The sequence below is a fragment of the Cryptomeria japonica genome, chromosome 7 (assembly GCF_030272615.1).
Source record: "Cryptomeria japonica chromosome 7, Sugi_1.0, whole genome shotgun sequence".
NCBI lineage: Eukaryota > Viridiplantae > Streptophyta > Pinopsida > Cupressales > Cupressaceae > Cryptomeria > Cryptomeria japonica.
Window position 1 is genome coordinate 411069981 of NC_081411.1, and position 23313 is coordinate 411093293.

Genomic DNA, 23313 nt, shown 5'->3' on the forward strand with positions numbered 1-23313 from the left:
CTATTTGTCTCCATTTCCTTGCCGAAGTGTTGCTGCCCCATACCTCACATCCGTATAATACCATCGGAACCACAAGAAGCCCAAAAAGAGTTTTCTTAGTTTTCTAGTCCCATAGTTCAACTCTTCTACATCTATTTTGAAGTGGGAATAAGGCTTTCCATCCCCCTTTAATCTTTTTTGTTCTACATGTTTCCCAATTAAATTTATTGTGGAAGTTGAGGCCAAAGTATTTGTATTCATTGACCATGTGTAAGAGATTGCCCTAAACCCAAATTTACTATAAACCTTCTTTCTAGTGTTAAAAACCTCCCTGAAGTTAGATATAAAAGCTGCTCGTACGCTTTCCTAATTCCCTCTCTTAGAGCGCATAGCAAGAAAACACATTTAACTACGTGAAATACAAGCGAGTGTTGAATTAGTTTGACACTACCTATATTAGTTACAAAGTTACATCAAAAGTGAAGCAATTCTTTCCCGCCATACAACTGAGAAGGTCGATAGAGCCAATGGCTACCGAAGCACTTCCAAACGACACTCGAGTCCTCATCGCTCACTGTATGTCTTCTATGAACTTTCCAGCAGCATTTCCTTTTTTATTAGAAGAAGTGAGTTCCATGGCTTTTATATGTCACCAGTTAGTACATTTTTTTTCAAATACATTTTGTATTGAGATTATTGAGTTCTTATGGTAATGGAAATTGTATTCTGGACTACAGCTCTGTGAAGTTAATGGTAGGTTGCGATTTCCATTATGAATTTGATTTTAATAAAATTACGACATTGCACTTAATAGCATGGAATGCCTCTTTCTTATATTGCGAATCTTGACCCCGACAAAACAAAACTGTAACTGTTGTTAAGCTATCATTGTGTGCATAACTGGGGTTGAGTACAACTGCGGTAAACCCTATATTTGAAATGTAAAATCTGAACCACATCTCGAAGCCACAGATATCTGAAATCGTCGCAAAATGGAAATCGGAATATAAGTGAAAATCGCAAAAATGGATATGCCATTTACTTCTCAAATTTGCCAAAGCAGAAAAATGAACCAAACAAATCGAGTATGCTTTAAGCATGCATAAATTGCTTCGATCCAGCCATATGTACAAATAAACCAATTGAATATGCTTAATTAATAGTTATCAGGAGAATGAGACTGGTGCTGGTATCGGTATGGAGATTGGACACCAGTTGTCATTTTGGAAAAAAGTTTATCATTTTGCAAACACATAAACTAAAACTAGCTGAAATTTGCAACTCTGGAAGCATATTCACAACCGTTGAGTGAGAGTGTCCTGCTAAACCAATGGGTTTTCATCCAATGAACTAAATCTCCAATCTGTTTTCGTTTACAAAAGATTTTCGAATGAACAGATATTCAAATAATGAAAGAGATAATTTGGGAAAAGATCCTTCCATATGCAGCTTAAATATTTATAGATGTCTTAGCCCAAATTCAAATGTCCCATTTGGTGGGAAAATAATAAATAAAATTATATTTGAACTCCCACTCCACCATGCATGCCCAAATAGTCCGTTACATGCAATTGTCAACTTGCAATTACACCCTGCATAGATGCTGTCTCAGATACAAGTCATAGTTGTCACATATCTTCTAAACATAGCTTCTAACTACTACAAAATCATCTTATCTCTAATCCATGCCTCTCTTGAACAAATAAATATCAATATTTAATATTTAATTGTTTGCGGATAAAATATTAACTCTTGAATTTAGGAAAAAAACAATTGAAATATTTAATGCAATATTTTTCCTATTTTAAAATATTAGTCCATGAGAAAATAGGAATGGATTAATAATATTACCAAATTAGTTTTCTAGATGGGGACATGAAAAGTCTCCTCTCCCCCAAAATTGCTTTTCTTCAAGAAATGCAAAGCATAATGCTCAAGAGTTATTGTGCCAATGTGATATGTTAGGTTATATCGCACAAAAAATCTTGAATGTATATTTGATGGATATGTCTCATGCCAAAGAATTTTTTGTAAACCAAAATATTTAGGTGTCTTAATGCCAGTGTCATGAATCAAATTGTATTGGCCATATAATCTGAATTTTAATTCTTAAATGAAACAACTCTTGCCAAAGAGCATTGCAAGATCTACCATGTCTAACATGCTCAACATCCTTGTATAATTTGTAATGTGATCACCTCTTCATATGTACTCCAAAAATGATTGCAATGACATTTTTGAACACACTTGCCAGATAGTCATGTTGTACTTCATTTTGTAGAGACTCATCCTTCTTAAGTTCTCCTTCACATATCCGAGGATGGCAAACCTGAATGTATACAGCTTGGCTTGAAAAACACCATACCATAATTATTAAGAAAATTTGGAATATCAAAATGATATCTATCTTGCTCAATAATTTCCAAATCAAAACTTCTATCATAAGCACGAGAGCTTCTTCCATATATTCCTTTAAAATCAAGGGCTTCCTTGAGTGCACACCACCACGTTTCTGTTGTTCTTAATTGTTCTTTTAATATGATAAAGGATCCCATACACTCATTTCATGGTTTAAGTCATGAGAGCCAATGGGTTTCATAATGTTACTGAAAAATGGTCTCTCCAAAGCATGACTCGAATTAAATTGCATGTAAGTTGATAAAAAAATATGATTGACATAGATCTTCCTAAATACCCTTCAAGACAGTGTTATGATGGCGGAGTAATTGTTACTAATAGAGAAGACCTTCTACTATCATCATCATGCAAGTAAAATTCAAAATGCACCAATCTATAGTTTTTCATAGCTGAAATGATAAAAATCAACAATATACCAATGATGTAACAATTGCAATAATGACAATCATGTGTAGCAAACATTGATTTGATCGATGTCAAATGAGTGCACAGCCATGTATGGACTGAAAATCTCTTCAAAGACATCTGCACACCTTTGAGACCATTCAAAATTAGCAACTTTGAAAATACTTTAACAACTGTAAGTAGTGGATTATAATAGCTGTGAATGAAGATAACAACCCTCCTATTATTGGGAATCGTAGCAAATTAGCTACTCATTCTCATTATGATTTGATTGCTACCTTTGGAAATCATCACAAGGATTATTAGTACTAATATTATGTCATACTGATCAGCTACTTGAAGTTTTCTTGTGGTGCTAGTTACTTCCTTAGAAGGGCAAATATTTCCAATATATCTCCTTCCCGAAGCATCATACTCTATACCAATTGCTTGTGAGAAATTTGAAATGATAAGTATATGATATGAGTTGTTTACCTTTCCAAACCCTTTCAGTGCTTCTCTTTTTGCATCCTCCCATATGCCTTGAGCAGTAGTGTAATGTACCTTAATAAAATGACCTTAAAATATCCTAGTTACGGTGTTTCAGATCTTAGTGTAGGGGTTAAGAGAAAGTACCTCAACCTCTGCTGTAGTTAAATCTGCAAAAAAGAGTCAGAAAATACTACAAATTACACTAGGTAATGATTATATAAGCAGCTATAACATAAAGAGAGATTCATGTAGCAATATCAGAAACAGAAACATAGATTATGATAGTGGAGAATATAATCATGTAGGGTGTCTTGTTTAACAGTTCCCCCTACTCAATATTTTCATGTAGGGTGCCTTATAGCAGTTCCCTCTTTCCAATATCATTATGTAGGGTGCTTTATAGCAGTTCCCCTACCATGTAGGGTGCCCTTGTACAGCAGTTCCCCCTACCATGACTGAGAACATTCAGAACATATGAAGGCTCCAATATTATTCAGATATTCTACATATAACAAATAAACTGCAGAAAAGTCATTAGTCAGCTACAATATATAATCAATTATAACAGCAGTGCTTTGTAATTGTTAGTACGCAGAGATATATGTATATTGATACAGCATTTACCATGTTATGCACAGTAGACTCATACCAAACTGCAGTATTCAGTCGAACTGCTGAGTGTTTGTGAAATACCAAGTCTGATGTGATGCCTCCTTGGAGTGATAAGATTGTTGTATGAATATCCTCTACTTCACTGGTGAAGAGTCATGTCTGCTTGTTCATAAAGTTATAACCCTCCTCTCAAAAGACATCTCTGTATCTTGTGTATCCCACCCTTTCATAACCGCTAGGACCTTGGTGAAATTGCACTTAATTGGTGATTGGTTAATATATCAATTTGGGCACACTAATCGATGGATGAACCAGTTAGACATTAGTTAACATATTAATATCTTTTATGCAAGATTGCTGCCCTTGTTGTCATCTCACGGGTGTCTCATGGAGAACATCCCTAAGTAAATCTGTTCCTCATAAATGGCATCAATCAGTTCATTCATTTCTTCCTGCCGTTGGTCTGAATAGGGGTTTCTTAGAGAAAATTGTGATGTCTTGTGTTCAAGACAATTTCTTCCTAAGGGTGCGAGTATAGATATCTTGCAGTCTATATTAATAATAATACTAAATTCTGCATAAGAACAGTATCAGGCTTCATATATTAAGCATACATATTAAGCACATCCCCATGCATACCACCAAGAACAAGGATATTACTGCCTGTGACTTAATAACAGTTCTGATCTGATCTGATCGATGGTGATGTCATTGCTGCTTTGATTCCTTTCCTTTATATCTCTCAATGTGAGGGAGAGGTCACACCTCTTTATCATGTATGCCCTTTGGTAAGAGACATACCCTTTCACCACTAGCACCCTTTGAAAGAGTGCAACTCTTCATTATTTCTGCCCTTTGAAAGGGACACAACCTTTCACAATCAGATCTGCACTTCTTATTAAATCAGATCTGCATTTCTGACTCCCAATTTATCCCCTCTTCAAATGAGTTCTCTCCTCCCTTTTATACCTCATATTTGGGACAGTCACAACTTATCATTTCATGCCTCTTGACCATTTGTTAACTTAATCAAATTTTAATTATATTTAATTATATTTTTTTATATTTTAATTTTAATTTTATTATTTATATTTACCATTAAATTCCATTTCAAAGTGGGGACATTACAAGGAGTGTCTTGGCCTTAGTATGGAACATCATTCTCTAATGTAGACTTCTGATACAAATTTGTTTCCAACTTTATGGCATGTTGGAATCTTCTATCTGAAAGTAATCTAAATAAAAGTGACCATCGCATGACATAATATTCACCTCGTGTTTCAATGAATCTTACTTTGATACCACAAATTGTACCTTTTAGCATATGGCATGGATTAGATTGTATGTGGCCTGTAAAGTGTCTACAACAGTCATATGATACTTTTACACACCACATTAAGCAATTAGGTATTCCCAAATCTGCATGTCTATAGCTACTCATGAGAGGTAAATCAGTTTAAAGCATGAAATAATGAAAGTGAATAGTAAAAGCATCATACCATGGCTGTAATACTGTATTCCTTTGCTTGGAATTAGAAATGTTGTGTCGGGAACCCACCTTGTACTACTTGCAAACACGTCAATAATGAGAATGGCCTAAAAACTCCTCCACCATGTGACTGAAAACTCTTTTTTGTCTGTGAGGAAAGTGTGGGCAGTGCTGGAAAGATCGAGGGCAGCAGATCTAACATCATGAGCCATACTCAAAGAGGCCCTTGGGTCATGTCTATTGCAGCCAATACTCATCCTTATTATGTCAATGCAAGAACCCCACCAAGATTCTATCCAAATTTTTCTCAAAGCCTTTGATTTTATAATGCAGGCATTCTGTCTAACAGTTTGCATGTAATGTTATTTTGACACAATAACGTTCCAGATATAACTAGTAAATGTTTCTTCAATTCAGAACTGCTGATTTGGTACTAATTAAAGGCTTAGGACTAAACTAAATTTTATTAATTAATTATTTCCTTAAAATACCCAACTTAGCCTATAGGACTAAAAATAGGTAATGGTTTCTGATAAATGATTCATTTGTTAATTAATTATTCCCTTAAAATACCCTACTTAGCATACAAGAACAAAATAGGCTAATGGTCTTTGATAAATGACTCATTTGGAAAATGGGGATATTGTAGTCAAACTAATGATTCTCAAGAAAGTTTTATCTTACAATTATTTCTTGTGATGGCCTTCTTAAGAGTGTAATGTTGAACTGGAACACATACAAATCAAACCAAATATTATTCTAATCAAGCATCTCAGCTTTGGTAAAGGATGTGATTGTCACTCAATGGTCTTTCAACTACATAAACATTGTAGCTTGTGGACCGATGATACAAAAGTTTTTGCGAACTTCTTGTTCACCCAAAAGGATCACCAATTTTCTTGCCTTAATGATGCTTGAAGTTTGTAGTGTCTCATCCTTCATGAATCCTCCAACTTGCTTGTAGCTTGATAACTAAAACACCATAACATAATTAGTCTTAAAATCAAAATGATACCTATTTTGTTTATCATAAGCTAGCATCAAACACCCCAAGACAACTATTGCCATTTGGCCATCATCCACAATCTCATCTTCAAATGTGGTAGTTGGCTCCCATGAGTGATCTATAAACCATGAACATTGACCTTTCACAATGTGGTTAGAATGCACAATAAACTCTAATTGATGTCTTATAAACTTCTTTTCGTTCCAAATGCAAGAGATGATTAACTCAAAAGTAACAAACATGCCTCTATCTATTTTGACCCTCAAAAGATTACTCGGATTCCATATACATAAACAATTTGGAACTTGAAACAGAGAGTCCACATGTCCTATATTGCAAGCTAATATCCCTTTCTCTATCACCAATTTTTGCATGCTTTCCATGATGACAAGAATTTGTAGTGACATAGGAAGGAACAAATTTGAAATATTTTCATACCTTAGGTTGCGAACAAAATGCTTAACTTCTTTCAGCAGGAAAGTATTTGTTGAGATATCAATAGCACTTCCCTTTTTGTTGCTCAAAACTTCCAACTTAGGGCTAACCAAAATATTCTCTTCAAATGCATGCTCACCAATCAATGGCCCACTATTTGGAAGTTCAAAATATAGTACATCATTTGGCACATCTAACTTGAACTCTTCATATTCGACAAGTGGAAACCTTTCCACCTTTAATCAATATTTACAGTCACATGTATTCATTATAAACCAATCGAACATCTTTTCCTACCAAAATATTTTTATCTTCAACTTGCGATTCTTTGATTTGCATGGTAGATTTCTTCATGGTTTGTTTCTTCCTACTTGCTTATGGCTCAGTTTGTTCTTCTTCCTTTGAGACAAGCGCCAGAATTTCTTCTTTGATCTTCTCTTGCGATTTTGGCTTCTGGTGTACCCTTCAATGTTTCGCACTCCACCATCGGTTCTTGTTCTTTTGATTATTCCATTTCTAACTTTCTTTCTTTCTTTAGAAACATTCTCTCCATAAACGGATTATTCATCAATGTAGTTAAGTTCTTTTGATATTCGTGAAATTCTTGCATTATTTCCATCATGTATTCTTCAAATGTCTTCATCTTTTTGCATAAAAAAATAATTTTCTACCTTGTAGGTTGGCAAGATCTTAGCTTTGATGCCACTATAATATTTTTACTCAAATATTTAACCATTAAAATCATGTCTGAAATGATAAAACAACTTTGCACACTTTACAACAAATCTCCATATCTATTGATAATAAGTCTTTAGCTATGTTACACCAAGTTTTCGGGACGGGGGGACGTGTTTCGGGGACACCAAGGGACGGCAAAGGGGACAGCTATGTATATAAATTTTAAAAATATAGAGAAATTTCAGATATTCATATGATAACATTGATAAGTTACAAATGTAATCATATTGACATATACATTATAGAATGAAAAGTTAAATACAACTATAGAGTTCACATGAGAGTTCAACAAATTAATAGTAATACTTAATTGCTTCCATAGTTCATGTCAATATGCATACGATATAAAATTGAAAAATAGTAATGCTGCATACACCAAAATGCCTAAAGGCTACAAGTTTGCACTACAAATGTCAAAAACATAGTGATTGAAAGTATGATGGTTGCCTCTAATCAGCCTCTACCAACATTGCATCAAAATTAGAGTTTGAGTCATTGGCACAATGAGTATGAGGAGTTGGCTCATCTAACAAAACTCCAACCAATCCTTTATGTATATCCTCTTATTAATTTGGGCGACGTCCTTTGGATCAACATCACATCGCAAAGCTGGAGCCTGTCTATACTCTAAAGTCTGACGATCTTGGAGTCGCAAAGTACTATGCTTGGCCACCAATTCCTCTGCATGTCTAGAGGTCAACCTATTCCTCTTGATAGAGTGAATAAAGCTGTATGTGGACCAATTCTTCTTTTCAGCAAAGGAACTGGCAACCAGTGAAAGGAGGCAAAAAATAAATTAGTAATTACTAATCAGGACATTCAATTCTTATGATTAAATAAATTTTCAACACTAATTAATAAATTATGTAAATGTATTACTTGTGAAAGGAGGTGAACAACAAGCATCCTCAACTTTGATGCATCTTTCCCATGCCATGTCTGCTGATGTGCATTTTATGACACTTCGAACACAGATAAAAGTATTGAATACTCTATCCTCTCTTGAACAAAATCTTCTCAAATGCTGAGTGCTAGGATCACTTGAGATGACTCCAAGGTTAATATATGTCAGATCTTGACGTGTGGATAGCTTCAATGGCTGATGTGATTGCTGCTCTTCCAAGGGGATTTACGTAGTTTTTCTTTTAGGAGACGAAATATTTTAATCACAAGGAATGCATTATGATTCTAATCTTACGAATGATATGCAATGAAGCTCGTTCCTAATACTACTAATGATCACTTGACAAAAAAATGCAAAAGAGGATTAAGCATTTTGGGATGCTAGGCTAACACTAAGAATTCAAGGACGATGGATGATTTCAAGTGAAACTCAACTAAGCTTTGCTTTGACATACGAGGAACAACTCCACAAAGCAAGTGCGATCTTCTAAGGTAAGCATATGATGTTCAAATCACTACCAAGGACATAGACACCATCAAGAGGATGCATAGCAATGAACAAGTAGCAATTGAAGTTAAGCTTGGCTAAAGGAGTTCAGTTATCTACGCAAGATCAATCATGCACATGGATCTTCCATTCATCTAGATTCTAGATACTTAAGCAAATTTACTCTTATCTTTTTTTTTTGGTTTTTTAAAAAGTTTTAAGATCTCTCTTAAAAGGATGAAGAAACAAGCAAATGCTCCAAACACAATAAGTCACCAACACTTCAATGATTTTATTATTTTTGGTAGCATCAAAGCAACAATTCTTCAAAATTTTTCTAATCGATCCTTTACAAATGAAATGAGTGGAGCTTATATAGTGCTCTCAATACAAATGAATGGCCAAGATTGAATCAAAATCAAGGGCCAAGATCATACCACCTAAACCCTAATTAGGGTTTGTTACAACAAAATACCTAATTATTGCAAATCATTAAATATCAGCCAATGGGAATATGACATCCATTTGGCACAAACTTCTAGAAAAAATCCTCCAATGAGAAAAATAGATACCACATGGGATCATAACAAACTTTCATCTAGAAGTTTGTTCCCCTTATCTCTTTCCTTAGAAGTGAATTCAATGAATCTGGACACAATGCAGTTAAGCTTGTCTACTAGAGCATTAGGCATGACTTTTAACTGATCTTCCATGAAGCTCAACTCAGCTAAGGCAGTAACAAAAATATTCTCCCATTCTGGCCCAAAGTCTTGAGTCTTACTGGCAAGTGTCATGAATGACTGTATGTCTTCCAGCTGCCTCTCTAAAGGTGGACTGACTGTCCCAAAGAAGATGTACTTTACTCTCTCTACCAATTGATCTAAACTATGTGAACTTCTTCATTTCCCTTTTAAGCATTATCTCAGCCGCTGCCACAATCTTATCATGTATTACACTAGTCACATTTTCAACTTGGGTGCAACTACTGCTAATATCTTCAAACATAATCTTCCTCATTCGGAGCAGGTTGAACCACCTATGGAAGTCATATGATTGTCCTTCCTTCAGCACTCTAGCGGTCACCAAGGTTTGCTTGGGTAAGCTCATCAATTCTTGTAGTCTCGGGATGGTGAAATCTCTGGTATAAGTGAAAGAATCATAAGCAGCCATGAGGACTTGAGTCCTATCATGAACACCTGAGACTCTATCAAATATGCTCACGAGCTCTTCCATGAATGCATTTGCTTTGTTGAAGGATATGCAACTCCTCAACACATGAGATGAGGTCCTCATTTCTTCTAAATTATCAATTGAATCTGGAGGGAGTAGTGATGGAGGCATGCTTGAAGGATCAGTTTGCCTTATCAGGTTTTCGAGCTGTTGTACATAGTTCTTCAAGGCATTCATCTCTCTCTCAAGCTTCTTATTTTTCTCCACCTCAATCTTCAATAAATCTTGAACTGTCTTTATTGTATCATTCAAATCTTCCACTGCCCGTTCAGTGGTGGGAGGACCTAAGTCAATTGTTTCCAAGTCATACTCATTTGTGGTGATCTCATCTTATAGCTTGTCTACTCCTGGGGTAGCAATTTGTATAACTTGAGATCCCGTATTGTCCCTTGTAACCTTGGATAACTTGGTGGCTTTCTTCTTTTCAACTGTCTTTCCAGCTCTATTCAGGAAGCTGCCCAAATTTATCTATAGGTTCCTCTTCTGCTACTATTACTTTGCTATTCTCTCCCTAAGCCATGCCAGGATAGTTGATCTTTCCTTCTCTACTTGTACCTCTTTGAGCTGTTGATCTACTCAAGGTGGAGAAGTTGTCTCATCATTGTCATTCTCTATTTCCATATATTCATCTTCTGCTGCCTTGTTGCTAGCTTGCTCTTGTGCTATTGGAGTATCCTATTCTTGAAGTTGCTTTCCTCTATCTGTCTTCCCACCTCGATTACCTTGAATTGTCGACTCCATGGATTCATTCATACCTCGGTCAATGCTTCCCTTGGGTGGTTGACTTTCTTTGGCGGCTGTCTGGTTCATTGCAACCTCATGTATAGATGAGGTGCTAGTGGAAGGACGACTCGAACTTGATTTTTGTCTTGATCCTTCCTTATGACTTCCTTTCCTCTTGCAACCTTTGGAGTGAGTCGACTGGGTGGCACTCTCGCTTACACTCATGCTTTCTATTTCTTCGTTGGATGAGTCTAGATCTCCCACCAAATCAAATGTTAACTGCGTATTTTGGCTCTTCAACTTATGTGTTTGAATGTCTACCCACCTTCGTGTGTAGGCTAGGATTGGCTTCGTTAAGTCTCCCAAGTCAGTAATCTCAATATCAATCCAATTGACTTCTACCTCTTTGTCTTTCTCCCGTTCATAAGTGCGTTAGAGGCGCTTTCCATCATCCTGTGCTTGATCAGGAATGGTGAACACTCTACACATCCTGATGATATTAATTAACAGCCTAGAAAACATCTTCTTCTTGATCTCAAAATCATCTTGGGCATTCATCTAATAATCCTGTATGTGCGGCCTGTGCTTGTGCTTGTTGCCATTGATCCTCCTCACGTTGCTATAAGGATCAAAGTCTTCTCTGGAAGAATACTAAATGAGGGGATATAATCTCAACTCTTCTTCCGACTCCTCAGTTGCTTGTAGAGATGGACACACTTCTATTGATTGTCCAAGTGAGATGGGAAAATAAATCTCTGTCTTGTGTCTATTCTTTTGAACCTTTTCATGGGTGACCAACTGTCCTACTAGCTCCAGTAATATCATCTTGTTGGTAGGGTAATGTGGTAGCATGTATGGCGGACAAGAGCATCCCTGGACTCTTATATAGGTGAACTTGGGGAATTGGATATACCAAGCACCATACCTTTACTAATTCCTTTGTCTGCGAGGATAATCTCTAATGGATGCTGCCTTGCAGTGTTCTTGTCAAGTGCATGGTGAAAGCATCGTTCACCCTCCTGAAGTGTGCCTTGCTATGGAAATGTAATTGTGTGTAGGATTCACATGCCCTCATCTCTTCAACTCCACTTCCAACTGGGCCTCTATACATCAATCCCGTATATTCGTAGGCTCTTGCAAGTGAATAGATGATGTATGAACGCATGTAGAATATTTTAGTACGCTCAAGTCTCTTCAACTGTCAAGGTTATTACTTATGATTCTTGCCCAATTGATCTTTTCTCAACCGGCTGACACAACTTCCATGAAGTAGAACATCCAATTCTCAAATTGAGAGGCTTGAGAACTTCCCACAATTCGGTTGAGTAAGGTGATCAAATTACTAAACTCTTACTTGAAATCAATTCTGTGAAGCTTGTTGGGTATCTTGGATATGTCAGCTCTAGGTTTCAACATCCAGTACTTGTTGATGATGCCCAAGCATTTGTCGAGATCGTCATCAAAGATTGCTTGTGCTTCTTTGTTCTTGTAAACCATGCCCTTATGATCAGGTATGTGGAAGGCTTCGCTGATGGTTGTTTCAGATAGGAAGGCAAGGACCTTGTCATTAGGTGCTACTATCGTTCTTGTGCTGGCATCATAGTGTCTGGAACACTCAACTATCAGTTCGTTGCATTGGATAGCTGGAAGGAAGCCTGCTGCTTGCACAATCCCGCTCTTGATCATCTTTTTCGATACTCCAGAAGGCTTGCTTGTATAAAGGGGACCTTGAAACTTCTTCATGTTGATCTGGCCTAAGTTGGTGTCTCCGACGTTAGTCCACAATGACGTAATCCTTGACTCAGGTATCACTCCCTTTGAGTCCTCCTTGATCAGGGTTTGTCTTGGAACTGCTCCTGCTTTTGGGGCTGCCATGCTCTACCTGCAAGAATTACCTAAGGGTTTTAACATGACATTATTGCATTCAAGGCTGGAAAGTCATCGACTAAGTTAGCAATTTCTCTCTAAAGTTGATAATTCACTAAAATATCATCAAATTGCTAAACCCTAGGCTATAATCCTAAAACCCTAGATTTTCAAAATCAGAGTTTGCTTGAAACTAATCATCAACCTGCAATGAATTTTCCTTTAAAACACATAGAAAAGATCAAATCAAGGGTTTGGGAACATGACGTGAAAGAGATCTTTATGACTGAAAATTCTCAAAAACCCTAGTCTGTAGCTATACCACTGATGTCTGAGATCTGCCTTTAATTTGGCGAAATTCCTCCCAATTGATTGCTATGACAACCCTATGTGCTGCAAGTGTATTAGAGGTCTGCTGGTTGTTTTGTAGAATTCGCTGAATTTTGCTTGATCAAAATCACTGTGATTTGAAGGTTTATTGCTGCTTGATGATGGAGATTGCTGTTCAATATTTGCTTGCGTGAATGGGAACAATGTTCTCTGCCTTGTGAAGAAGCAAGTTCGCTGTTCTTGATAGCTGATTGACAAATTTGTTGAGTTATGATGGTAAATTTGCTGCTTCCTTGAAAGATATCTGCTGATGGACAAATTCGCTGTTAGAAAGAGTTGAATCAATTTGTAAGTGATGGTTGATCAAATGCTATGATCAACCATCATTTATATTCATTTGTAAGGGTGCAACTCTTGAGGGAATAAGGCCGACTTGTTTAATTTTTTGTTTTTTCATTTTTACATGTGCAAAGCCGACTTGTTTTGCCTTTTAAAATTTTGAATCAAAATGTCTATTAGAAAAGTGGGCCCTCCCCTCATATTTAGCGCTAAACTCATATGCTTTTCCCATGTTGTGGATTTGGAGAGGCATTGACAAAACTTTGGGAGGTTGGACTTTTGACCCCCAACTGGAAATCTTACCAATAAGGTCGTGGATTTGGACCCCAACTAGAAGTGAAGTAAGGTGATCGGGCTTTTTAGGGGTCACTAACAATGTCATAGGGTGGTTGTGGATTTTGACCCCTACTCGAAGTAAAAGCAAGGAGGTTGTGGTTTTTGTGGTCCATTGGAAGTAACATCTTCCTCCTTTTCTTTGCATCTTTTCATCAATTTAATCACTTGTTTGTTTAAAACATTGAAATTACTCTCATCTCAGCAGTACAAACATATCTTCATGTCTTTAGGCGGGGTTTTGAGTACCAAGTGGAAGTGACAAGAGCTGGTTGTGGTTTTGACTAGCAACTGGAAGTCTCCATCTGCTGATCGTGCTTTTTGAGGGTGTAATGTCCCCTATTTGTAGGCTGTCAATTCCCAAGAGCATCATCTATGTTACTACCTTCTATCATGATTACTTAAGCATAACTAACTAATTATCTATAATATAACTTATGATGCCATTAAAACCATGCCTAAATCCAAACCAATCTGACCCCATTCCCAGGAGAGAGCTTGGCTGCCTGGGGCGCTTGACACCACCTCTTTAAGGTAGCCCAGATTACCGAACTCAGTCCATTCACCCTTGGGGCCTGCAGCCCAGATTTCAGAAAGATTCTTTCACCCTTGGGGCTTTCTATCTGATGGTTTTACTCTGCCCTTACCTAGCAGCACCCATCTCCCTTGGGGAATAGAAAATACAGAACTGATTATGATTTAGACGGTTTAAAGTCATTCTTATTTATGTTTCAGAAATTATTAATTTATTTGTTTAGCTTATTATCTATTTATTCTTGAACCATGGATTAACTCTTTATTTAATATGTTCCCTTTTGAATTCAAGCGGGATGGAAGGCGGGCGGTTCTAGGATTCAAATTCGAGCGGGAATTCTGGATCGGCATCGGGACAGCATGCGGCAGATGATTTAGAGACTCCTGCTGAAGGAGGAGGTTCAGATGGTAAGGACTCCGATGATTGCGTGAACTTGGGGGACCCAGGGGGAGGAACAACACCACGTGAAGAGCAGATAGCAATAGAGAGCGGGAAAGGGCAGGTTCAAACTTCAAAAACAGAAGACAGCAACTCGGAAGGAGCCCAAGGACAGCAAACGACTTGTGTTTCAGAGAACATGGTGGAAGGTAAAGATCACCCGGAAAAGGTTCTTTTGTCAACGGACCTTAAAGGGGGACCCAATGGACAGACACGTAAGTGGTCCTCGTTGTTTGGGGTCAAGCCCAAAGGTAAGTCCTCATCGCCTCCTGTTAAAAACTCCTCGAATGTGTCTCGGGGCAAGTTTACTATTGTTGTTCCTGATGAAATCATTGATCAAAACATCGCTAGAATGGAAAACACTTTGATTGGTTATTTCTTTGGATCTAGACCTAACATAGAAATAGTTCGTGGATTTGTCAAAAGAAAGTGGAACCTGAAAGGTCAGGTTGATGTGGTAGCAATGAACAAAGGCTGTCTATCCTTCTCCTTTTCTTGTGATGAGGATAGAAGAAACATTCTAAGTAGTGGGTCTTGGGCAATAGGCAAATACATCATGTACATCCAGAAGTGGTACCCTAATGCAGCGAAAGGAAAGAATTTTTTGGCCCAAGTCTTGGTGTGGGTCAAACTCCCTGGGCTCCCAATGGAATTCTGGGAGGAAGACGTTTTTGCAGGAATTGCCAATACCTTTGGGGAGCTTATCGCCATTGATCAGATCACGACTTCTAGAAGAAGGCTGATCTATGCAAGGATTTGTGTTGGAGTTGGACCTGATACAAACTTGCCAGAGGAAATAGAGATAGAATCTAAACTGGGGAAGTGGAAGCAGAATATTGTTTATGAAAGAATCCCCTTCGCCTGTTTTCATTGTAAAAAAGTCGGACACTGGGCTAAAAAATGTCCATCTATAGAGGATAAACCCCATATCCAAACTAAGGTTTGGAAAAAAGTGGACAAGCCACAACAAGCTCGGGATTCCAATGATCCTAATCAGGAGAAGCAGTCCCAGATAGTAAGGGTGAAGGAAGAAATCACCAGTGAAGTGGGTAATGAACCAAAGATTCAGATGTTGGAACAGGGTGTTAAGGACTCAGTACACAAAGAAAAAGACAACACTCAGCAAGAGGATCAGAAAGAGGACAAGACAAAGGTAGAGAAAGCAGATAAACAACCCACAGATAATAAAGAGGAAGGAGATAACTTCAACCTTGTCTCAAAATCTCAAGATCAAGATAAAGAAATAGACTGGTTCCAAGAGGCCCAACTTGATACCATTTTGGGCCAAGGGCTATCGGAAATCTCATTAACCACCCCAGCAAAGGGAAAGTTGGCCTATTCAGAGGAACAAGATCCAAAATGGGGAGATGAAGAGGACATAAAAAAGGCACTGGGGAAGAATGAATCAAAGCAGGAGGACAAAGAAGTAGCCGAGGATAAAAGAAAGAACAAGCAAAAAAAAAAGAATAACAATTACCCAGTAAATAGTACGCTGACTAGAAACACCAGAAGCAGGCTTGGTGATGTGGGAGCGCAACACACTTCTCCAGGAAGACACTCAAATGCCAAAAAAAGAACATTGGAAACAAGCAGGAATTTAGCAGATGGTACCCAAAGAACCATCTTTGAGGCAGGTATTTCTAAAAATCCATGAAAATCATCTCCTGGAATATTAGGGGACTTAATAGTCCTCGCAAACATAATTTAGTCAGAAACATGATTAGAGACAAAAACCCTGACATTTTTTTGATTCAAGAATCTAAGATGGTGAAAGATAAAGTTGAAAGTTTGAATATTTTCAAAAAGGGAGGAGTCAGCGGAGGTAGTTCAGAAGGTGCCTCGGGAGGAATTGTTACATTCTGGAACAAAAACAATATAGAAGGAGAGGTGTTAATTCAGGACAACAATCTGGCTTGTATTAGATTTAAGCACATTAAGAATTGCACTACGTGGGTCCTAACTAATGTTTATGCTCCTAACACTAAGACTAGACGAAACGAGATGTGGAGATATCTTACTTGGCTGAGAAGAAGGTTTGCTGAGGACAGCTGGATAATTATGGGAGATTTCAACACTCCCTTGAAGGAAAATGAGAAAAAGGGAGGGAGTCATGCTAATCTGGATAGCAGATTGGACCTAATGGACTTTATAAACAATAATGCCATTCATGATCTGGAGTTGCAAGGAGTCAAATACACCTGGACTAATCGAAGAAGTGGTGAGAATTTGATTCAGGTTAGACTAGATAGAGCTCTTCTTTCCTTAGATTGGTTTAATCTTCATGAATGTTCTTTATCTTCTCACATAAGGGCAGGATCAAATCATTACCCTATAACCTTAACGGCTGAAGTAAAGAATAGAAGGAGACATTTCCCTTATAGATTTGAAAAAATGTGGACTAGACACCCGGATCTGGAAAGTAAGATTAAGGACTGGTGGCAGGTCAGTATTGAAGGCAATGCCATGTATAAAGTGGTCAAAAAGTTGAAGAATGGTAAAGATAATGTCAAGAAGTGGAATAAGGATTGCTTTGGGAACATCTTTACCTCAAAAGCACCAACCCTCTTAGAACTCAAGGAAATCCAGGATGAGATACAACACAATGGTTATACCTATATGTCTAGAAACACTGAAGATGCTATTCTGATGAGATATCATGAAATAATAGCTAAAGAGGAAACCTACTGGAAACAAAGATCGAGAAATGTCTGGTTAAAGGAGGGGGATAGTGTTGTGACCATTTCACACATTGCCCCATTAAAATGGGGACCCCCTCTTTTTGCTCGTTTTTGCTCGCCTTTCTCTCTGCTTTTTAGGATTTTGGTTTAGTATGCCAGTTGTCTGGACTAGGGTCAAGCCTTAGGGTTTCTGTTACTGTGTTTTCAGGCCAGAGTCCAGTCCAATTTTGAGCTTTTTGAGCTTCCTCTCGTAGGATGCAATTTTGAATAAAGTGAATTCGCCAGGGGCTAAGTGAGTTGGTCTAGTTTCAATTAGAATTTTGAATACAGAGTCCAAATTTGTCTAAGTGTGAATGATGAGATTTTGGATTTTTGTCCGATTGAGTAATTTTGACCAAATTTTGAAAATTTTGATAATTGATCCCGGGCATTGGAAATGACTTGTTTTCGCCTTGTGAAGTGATTAAAATCCCAAAATCTTGATATTTTGGCCTGTGGAAGCAAAATCGCTCCTGTCCCTCAGTGAAGGACCGGAGCTTGTTCCTCAAAATTTTACTATCTCTACAGGATCAAGATAAATTTCGGATTGGAAATGATAAAGGGAGGCATGTTCTTTCCGTTGAATATAATTTGAAGAATTTTACAAACACGGAAATGTGCTAGGAGCAAAAATCGCTCCTGTCCCTCAGTGAAGGACTGGAGCTCAAAATCAAACATTGCCTTGTCCTTGCTGGATTTGAACAATTTGACGATTTGAGGAGATCAAAGGAGATATGTTTCATCAATTGAATATAATTTGGAAGTGCCTTCGTGAAGAAGATTGGACCTAGAAGCTAAATCGCTCCTGTCCCTCAGCCAGGGACCAGGGCGAAATTCAGTGGTAGCTCCCGTCCCTCTCCCAGGGACCAGAGCGAAATTCCTCATAAGGCAAAATTTGAGCAAAGAGCAAGCAAGTTTTGAGTTTGAGGCAAACAAGGCAAGTGTAATGAACCTATTGAAGACAAATTGAAGATTGCAAGACGCCTGATGACCCCCATATTTGCCTAGGCGCTCCTATCCCTCAGTCAGGGACCAGAGCGATTTCTCCCTTAGGCCAATTTCTCACCAAGTTAGAACAAACTCCAGGCCAAGGATGGATGAAAGGATGCACAACAAGACCGTTGAAGATAATTTTGGAAATTAGCAAAGTGTGATGGAGCCTACAAGTGAAAATTCGCTCCTGTCCCTCAGCCAGGGACCAGGGCGAAATGTTAGTTATCTTGCCTTCCACTCAAGTTTAAATCACTCTAAGTCAGGATACAGGGTGGCAAGGACGTTTTGAGGTGTCTCGACGAAGAACGAAGTTGCAAAGACCACCAAAGATGAAGGATTTACACTCAAATACCCAAATTCGCTCCTGTCCCTCTCCAAGGGACCAGAGCGAAATGTTCAAATGTGTCCAAATTTATGTTAATTAATCACATTTCAAGTGTTTGAAAGGAAGTAAGGAACATCATTTTGCGCCTTGAAGACAATTGCAAGTCAATATGATGAAGATTTTGCACTAAATGCCCTAGTTCGCTCCTGTCCCTCAGTCAGGGACCAGAGCGAAATTTCTATGGAGGCTTAAGTTTTGGATGTTGATCACGTTTCAATTGCTCAATAAGGATCAAAGGACCTACCTCATTCTACGTTGTGAAGGTCATTGCAAATTGATGGAAACAAAGATGAGCCCAGAATACTAAAGTTCGCTCCTGTCCTTCAGGCAAGGACCAGGGCGATATTCACTATACTAGCCATTTCCTTCAAAAATCACGCTAAGTAAAGGACGTACAAGGTTGCACAAAGTCTAAGGTGTCTTAAGAGGATGATATGCGAGGGAGTTGAACGTCAAAAAGTGAGCAACTAGAACAAAGAGACAAAATCGCTCTTGTCCTTCAGGCAAGGACCAGGGCGATTTTCATTAAATCACTCATTATCCTTCAAAAATCATGTCAAAGCAAGATTATATAAAGTTGAAAGCGTCATTTGGAAGGCGATGAACAAGAAGCAAAGGTTACAAGATAGCAAATTTAGGCTAGAACACAAGGTTCGCTCTTGTCCCTCACCAAGGGACCAGGGCGAAAACCATTTAAGCATCAAAATGCCTTGTTAAGGACGAATAAGGTAAACTTGGAACGAAGGGATAACGTCATTGCTTGCCACATGATGAAGATTGGTGATCGAAGAAACAAAGATCAAGGAGAAAATACAAGGTTCGCTCCTGTCCCTCACCAAGGGACCAGGGCGATATCAACCTTAGAGGGCATTCATCCACAAAATCAAGTCGATCAAGCCCGAGATTCCTAGCAAAAAAAATGCCAGTTTCAACGTGGAGATGGTGACTTTGAACGTCGAAGGCGAGAATCAAGGCTAAAATGATAATTCGCTCCTGTCCCTCAGTCAGGGACCAGAGCGATATGGTTTGTATCTTTCCACCTCTCCAAATTTTGGCGCTAAAACATTTTTTTTGAATTTTATTAAATGCTAAAAATCGATAAATTCAATTAAATAGCATTTAAAAATTGCGCATGAATATTTAATTAATTATTTTTGCCTTTAAAAAAAAAATCGAATTAATTAAAAAAAAAGGCATTAATTAATTAATTATTAATTTAAATAAAAATCAAATTGGGGGCGCTTGTGTTTTAACTCTCAATTATTTACAAAGTCGGCCTTGGTTTTTATTTAAAATTTGTTTTTAAATCACTTTATTCACCAAGTCGGCCTATGGGGATTAATGAGGTAAGCGCCTATAAAGGGAAGTGATTTATTTCATTTTTTAATCATCATTTTAAACCTTCATTTACATGCGATTTGGAGTAGACAAAGGGGGTGTGCGAATTTCATAAAGGAGAAGTGCGAATTTAGTAAAGGAAGCGGTGCGAACATCATCCAAAGGAGTGCGAGTTTGAGTTGAGCGAATTTGCCAAAGACTACGTCAAAGACCCCCCAAAGGTGGCAAATTGCTAAAGTGGACGTTCGTTTGAAAAGCATCACGTGGAAAGGCTTCAAGCATCGATTTTTGCCTAGGCGATTCTCTTTATTTTGCATTTTAGAGTTAAGATCTCAAATAAGGTATGGCGAAATCTTCTTTTGGTTTTGAATTTTGATCGTCATAGCCTTAAATTTTGAATTTTGAAATTTTGAATTCCAGTGGCTCAATCGTTTTTTAGGAAATGATAACTCAAGGACTTATCATGAAGTTTCCTAAATTTTAATCTCTAATCTATTGTTATACATTGCAAGATCTACTACTTATTATGAAATGTTGTGTAGGCATGGCGACCTCAAAGGCGGGAGCATCCACCAGTCGTCCAGCTCTCATGAAGGAAGATCAAAAGACCGAAGAAGTGGAGACCAAGATCGTGTCTAAGTGGAGCAACATTGGAGATACCAACTTGGGTAACTTCAATACGAAGAAGTTTCGAGAGGTCCCCTACATTGGCAAGCCATCACCTATCGCCCGGAGGATAATCGAAAGTGGCATCATTAAGGCGGCCGGCTTCCCTCCAGCAGTTCAGTGCCATGAGTTGATGATCGAGTGTGCTCGTCATTATGATCCTCAGTCTAGAACGATCGTATCCAATGAAGGAAACACTTTGGCGTCTCTTTCAGAGGAAGCTATAAGTGAGGCTTTCCCTCTTCCAGAGCACAGAGATATGGTCTACAAGAGCATAGAAGGAGCCAGGTCCATGTACGAAGATGATCCAGATGCTTGCCTAAGAATCATCAACAAGAATTGGCTACTCAAGAGTCGTCCTCGCCTGAGCAAGATCTCGAATACACCACACATGATCGACTTCCAGGAGGAGTACAGAGATTTGACAACAATGCTCAACCGAGTCACAGGAGCCCCTCAGGCCTTCTACTTTGAGAGGTGGATGTTCTACTTTATCCAGGTGATAGTTCAGGGAAAAGGAACGATTCATTGGGCCAGGATGATTAGCCATTGCTTGGACGTACAGTTGAGGAGACTGAAGGCTACCAAGTCCTTCCACATGAGTTCATACGTCATATATGCCTTGATCAGGAGCTTTGAGTACGCAGGACTACCTCATAGAGGAGTGATTGGAAGAGGACCCGGCGAGGTCAGAGTTTGTGATTCCTATGTCCACTTACATCATCCGCCAGGAAGCAACTACAAGTTAGTTAATGAGACCTTCACGATGAACATCACCAGGACGTTGCAAGGTGGGATTCACAATAGGCTATCACAGGATGCACAAGAACTAGTAAAGAGGTACGGTGATTGGTTTATCCAATTTCCGAAGTTTACTTATATTAGAGTTCATGGATGTCCTTCACCTCCATACATGTTGCTGAGATATCCGACAGACAGAATAGTGTTACTTGAGGTAACAAGACAGTTGGCAGCTTATGCGAAGGCATTCAGACACAGACATGGAAATGGAGTTCCTGTACCTATCATCTTAGGTAATTCAATTGAGGTATGTCCTAATGCTTTAGCCATGGATGACGCAGAGAAGGAGTTAGCTTTGTATTCTTTTTCATTCTTTGCTTTGAGAGAAAGCTTTGATCCACATGGATATATAGAGGAGACAGTCGGTAGGAAGTTTAAGCATGAGTTTCAGATAGAAGATTTTATGATGAATCTCTTAGACGATCTTGAAGTGAAAAGAAAGATGCATTCTAGATTGCCTTTGGATTTCATCAGGAAATGCAAGATTTACAGAGTGGCCGACCAAGCTCAGGACAGTGGCAGACATCTCCAGTCATCCTATGATCGAGAAAGCAAATCAGTAAGGTTAGATTGGAATGAGCCCGAGGTTGTGGATCTAGATGCTTTGATGGCTCCAGTCTTGTCTTGTACTCGCAGATGGGTTGATGTGCAGCATCAGAAGTTGAGAGAGCAAGGCATAGCTATGACTTTCACTTTGGAAGAGAAACCAGCCGAAGGTGGAGCTAGTGTAAGCGAAGGTAATCCGAATCCCAGAAATACAAGTGAAGGCAACCTTCGAAGTGCAAGTGAAGGCAATCTCCATCCAAGAGGTTCAAAGAGGAAAGAGAGACCTGAAAAGAGAGAATCTTCCCAAAAGAAGCAAGGGGCCAACCGAGATCGTTCATCTGGCACATCTTCTCGACTAGAGAAGAGGACACTTGAAGTGGAAGAGTCTATGGAGTCAATGGTACAGAATGATAAAGAAGGACAGGCACCTCAAGGGTCACCAAGTGGATCTCTCCAAGATTATGAGTTACATGAAGACAAGAACAATGACGAAGTAACATCTCCTCCCAGAGAAGAAGAAACATTGCATAAGGAGATACAGGTTAAAGAGACGAGATCTGCCATCCCAGATTGGTTGAAGGAAAGATTAACTAAGGTGATCGTGATTGAGGACGAAGACAATGTAATTGATTTAGAGAGCCTTGTTGGACATTCCCAGGAAGTGACAGAGAAGAAGAAGGCTACCAAGATGTCCAAGATGATTAGAGATGAGACTGGATCCAGAAAGTTATAGATAGCTACACCGACAGTGGACAAGTATGAAGGTGAGATCCTAGCAGAGGAATATGATATAGAAACATTTGAGCTAGGTCCATCTACAGCCGAACAGACAATGGACGATGCCACCGATTCATTTGAGGCCTTGAAAGACAAGCTTAGAGAAGAAATGGAAAAGAATAGAAAGCTTGAAAGAGAGGTAGGTGCATGGAGAACATATTTCAGCCATCTCAATGAGCCTTTGGGACGTCAGGATCCAGCAAGATCACCCGTGCAGGCACTTCCCCTTCAATCAATTAATGAGGCAGAGAGATTCAGGAGTATGGTCCAGCGTATGAGTACTTGGATGGACAAATCTCATACAGTCGCCATGGAATTTGCAACAAGGATGATGCAGACCATTCACCGAGGTA

At 38.6% G+C, this 23313-nt stretch overlaps 1 protein-coding gene across 1 annotated transcript in view; it reads left to right on the top strand.

Annotated features, from left to right (window-relative positions):
* Positions 1-258: 258 nt before the first annotated feature.
* The window catches only part of LOC131033399 (uncharacterized), a 127459-nt gene continuing 104404 nt past the window's right edge, over positions 259-23313 (top strand). The window contains exon 1 of the mRNA XM_057964633.2: positions 259-555. Coding sequence (XP_057820616.2) covers positions 507-555 — 49 coding nt within the window. The 5' untranslated portion in view covers positions 259-506. The remainder of the gene's footprint in view (positions 556-23313) is intronic.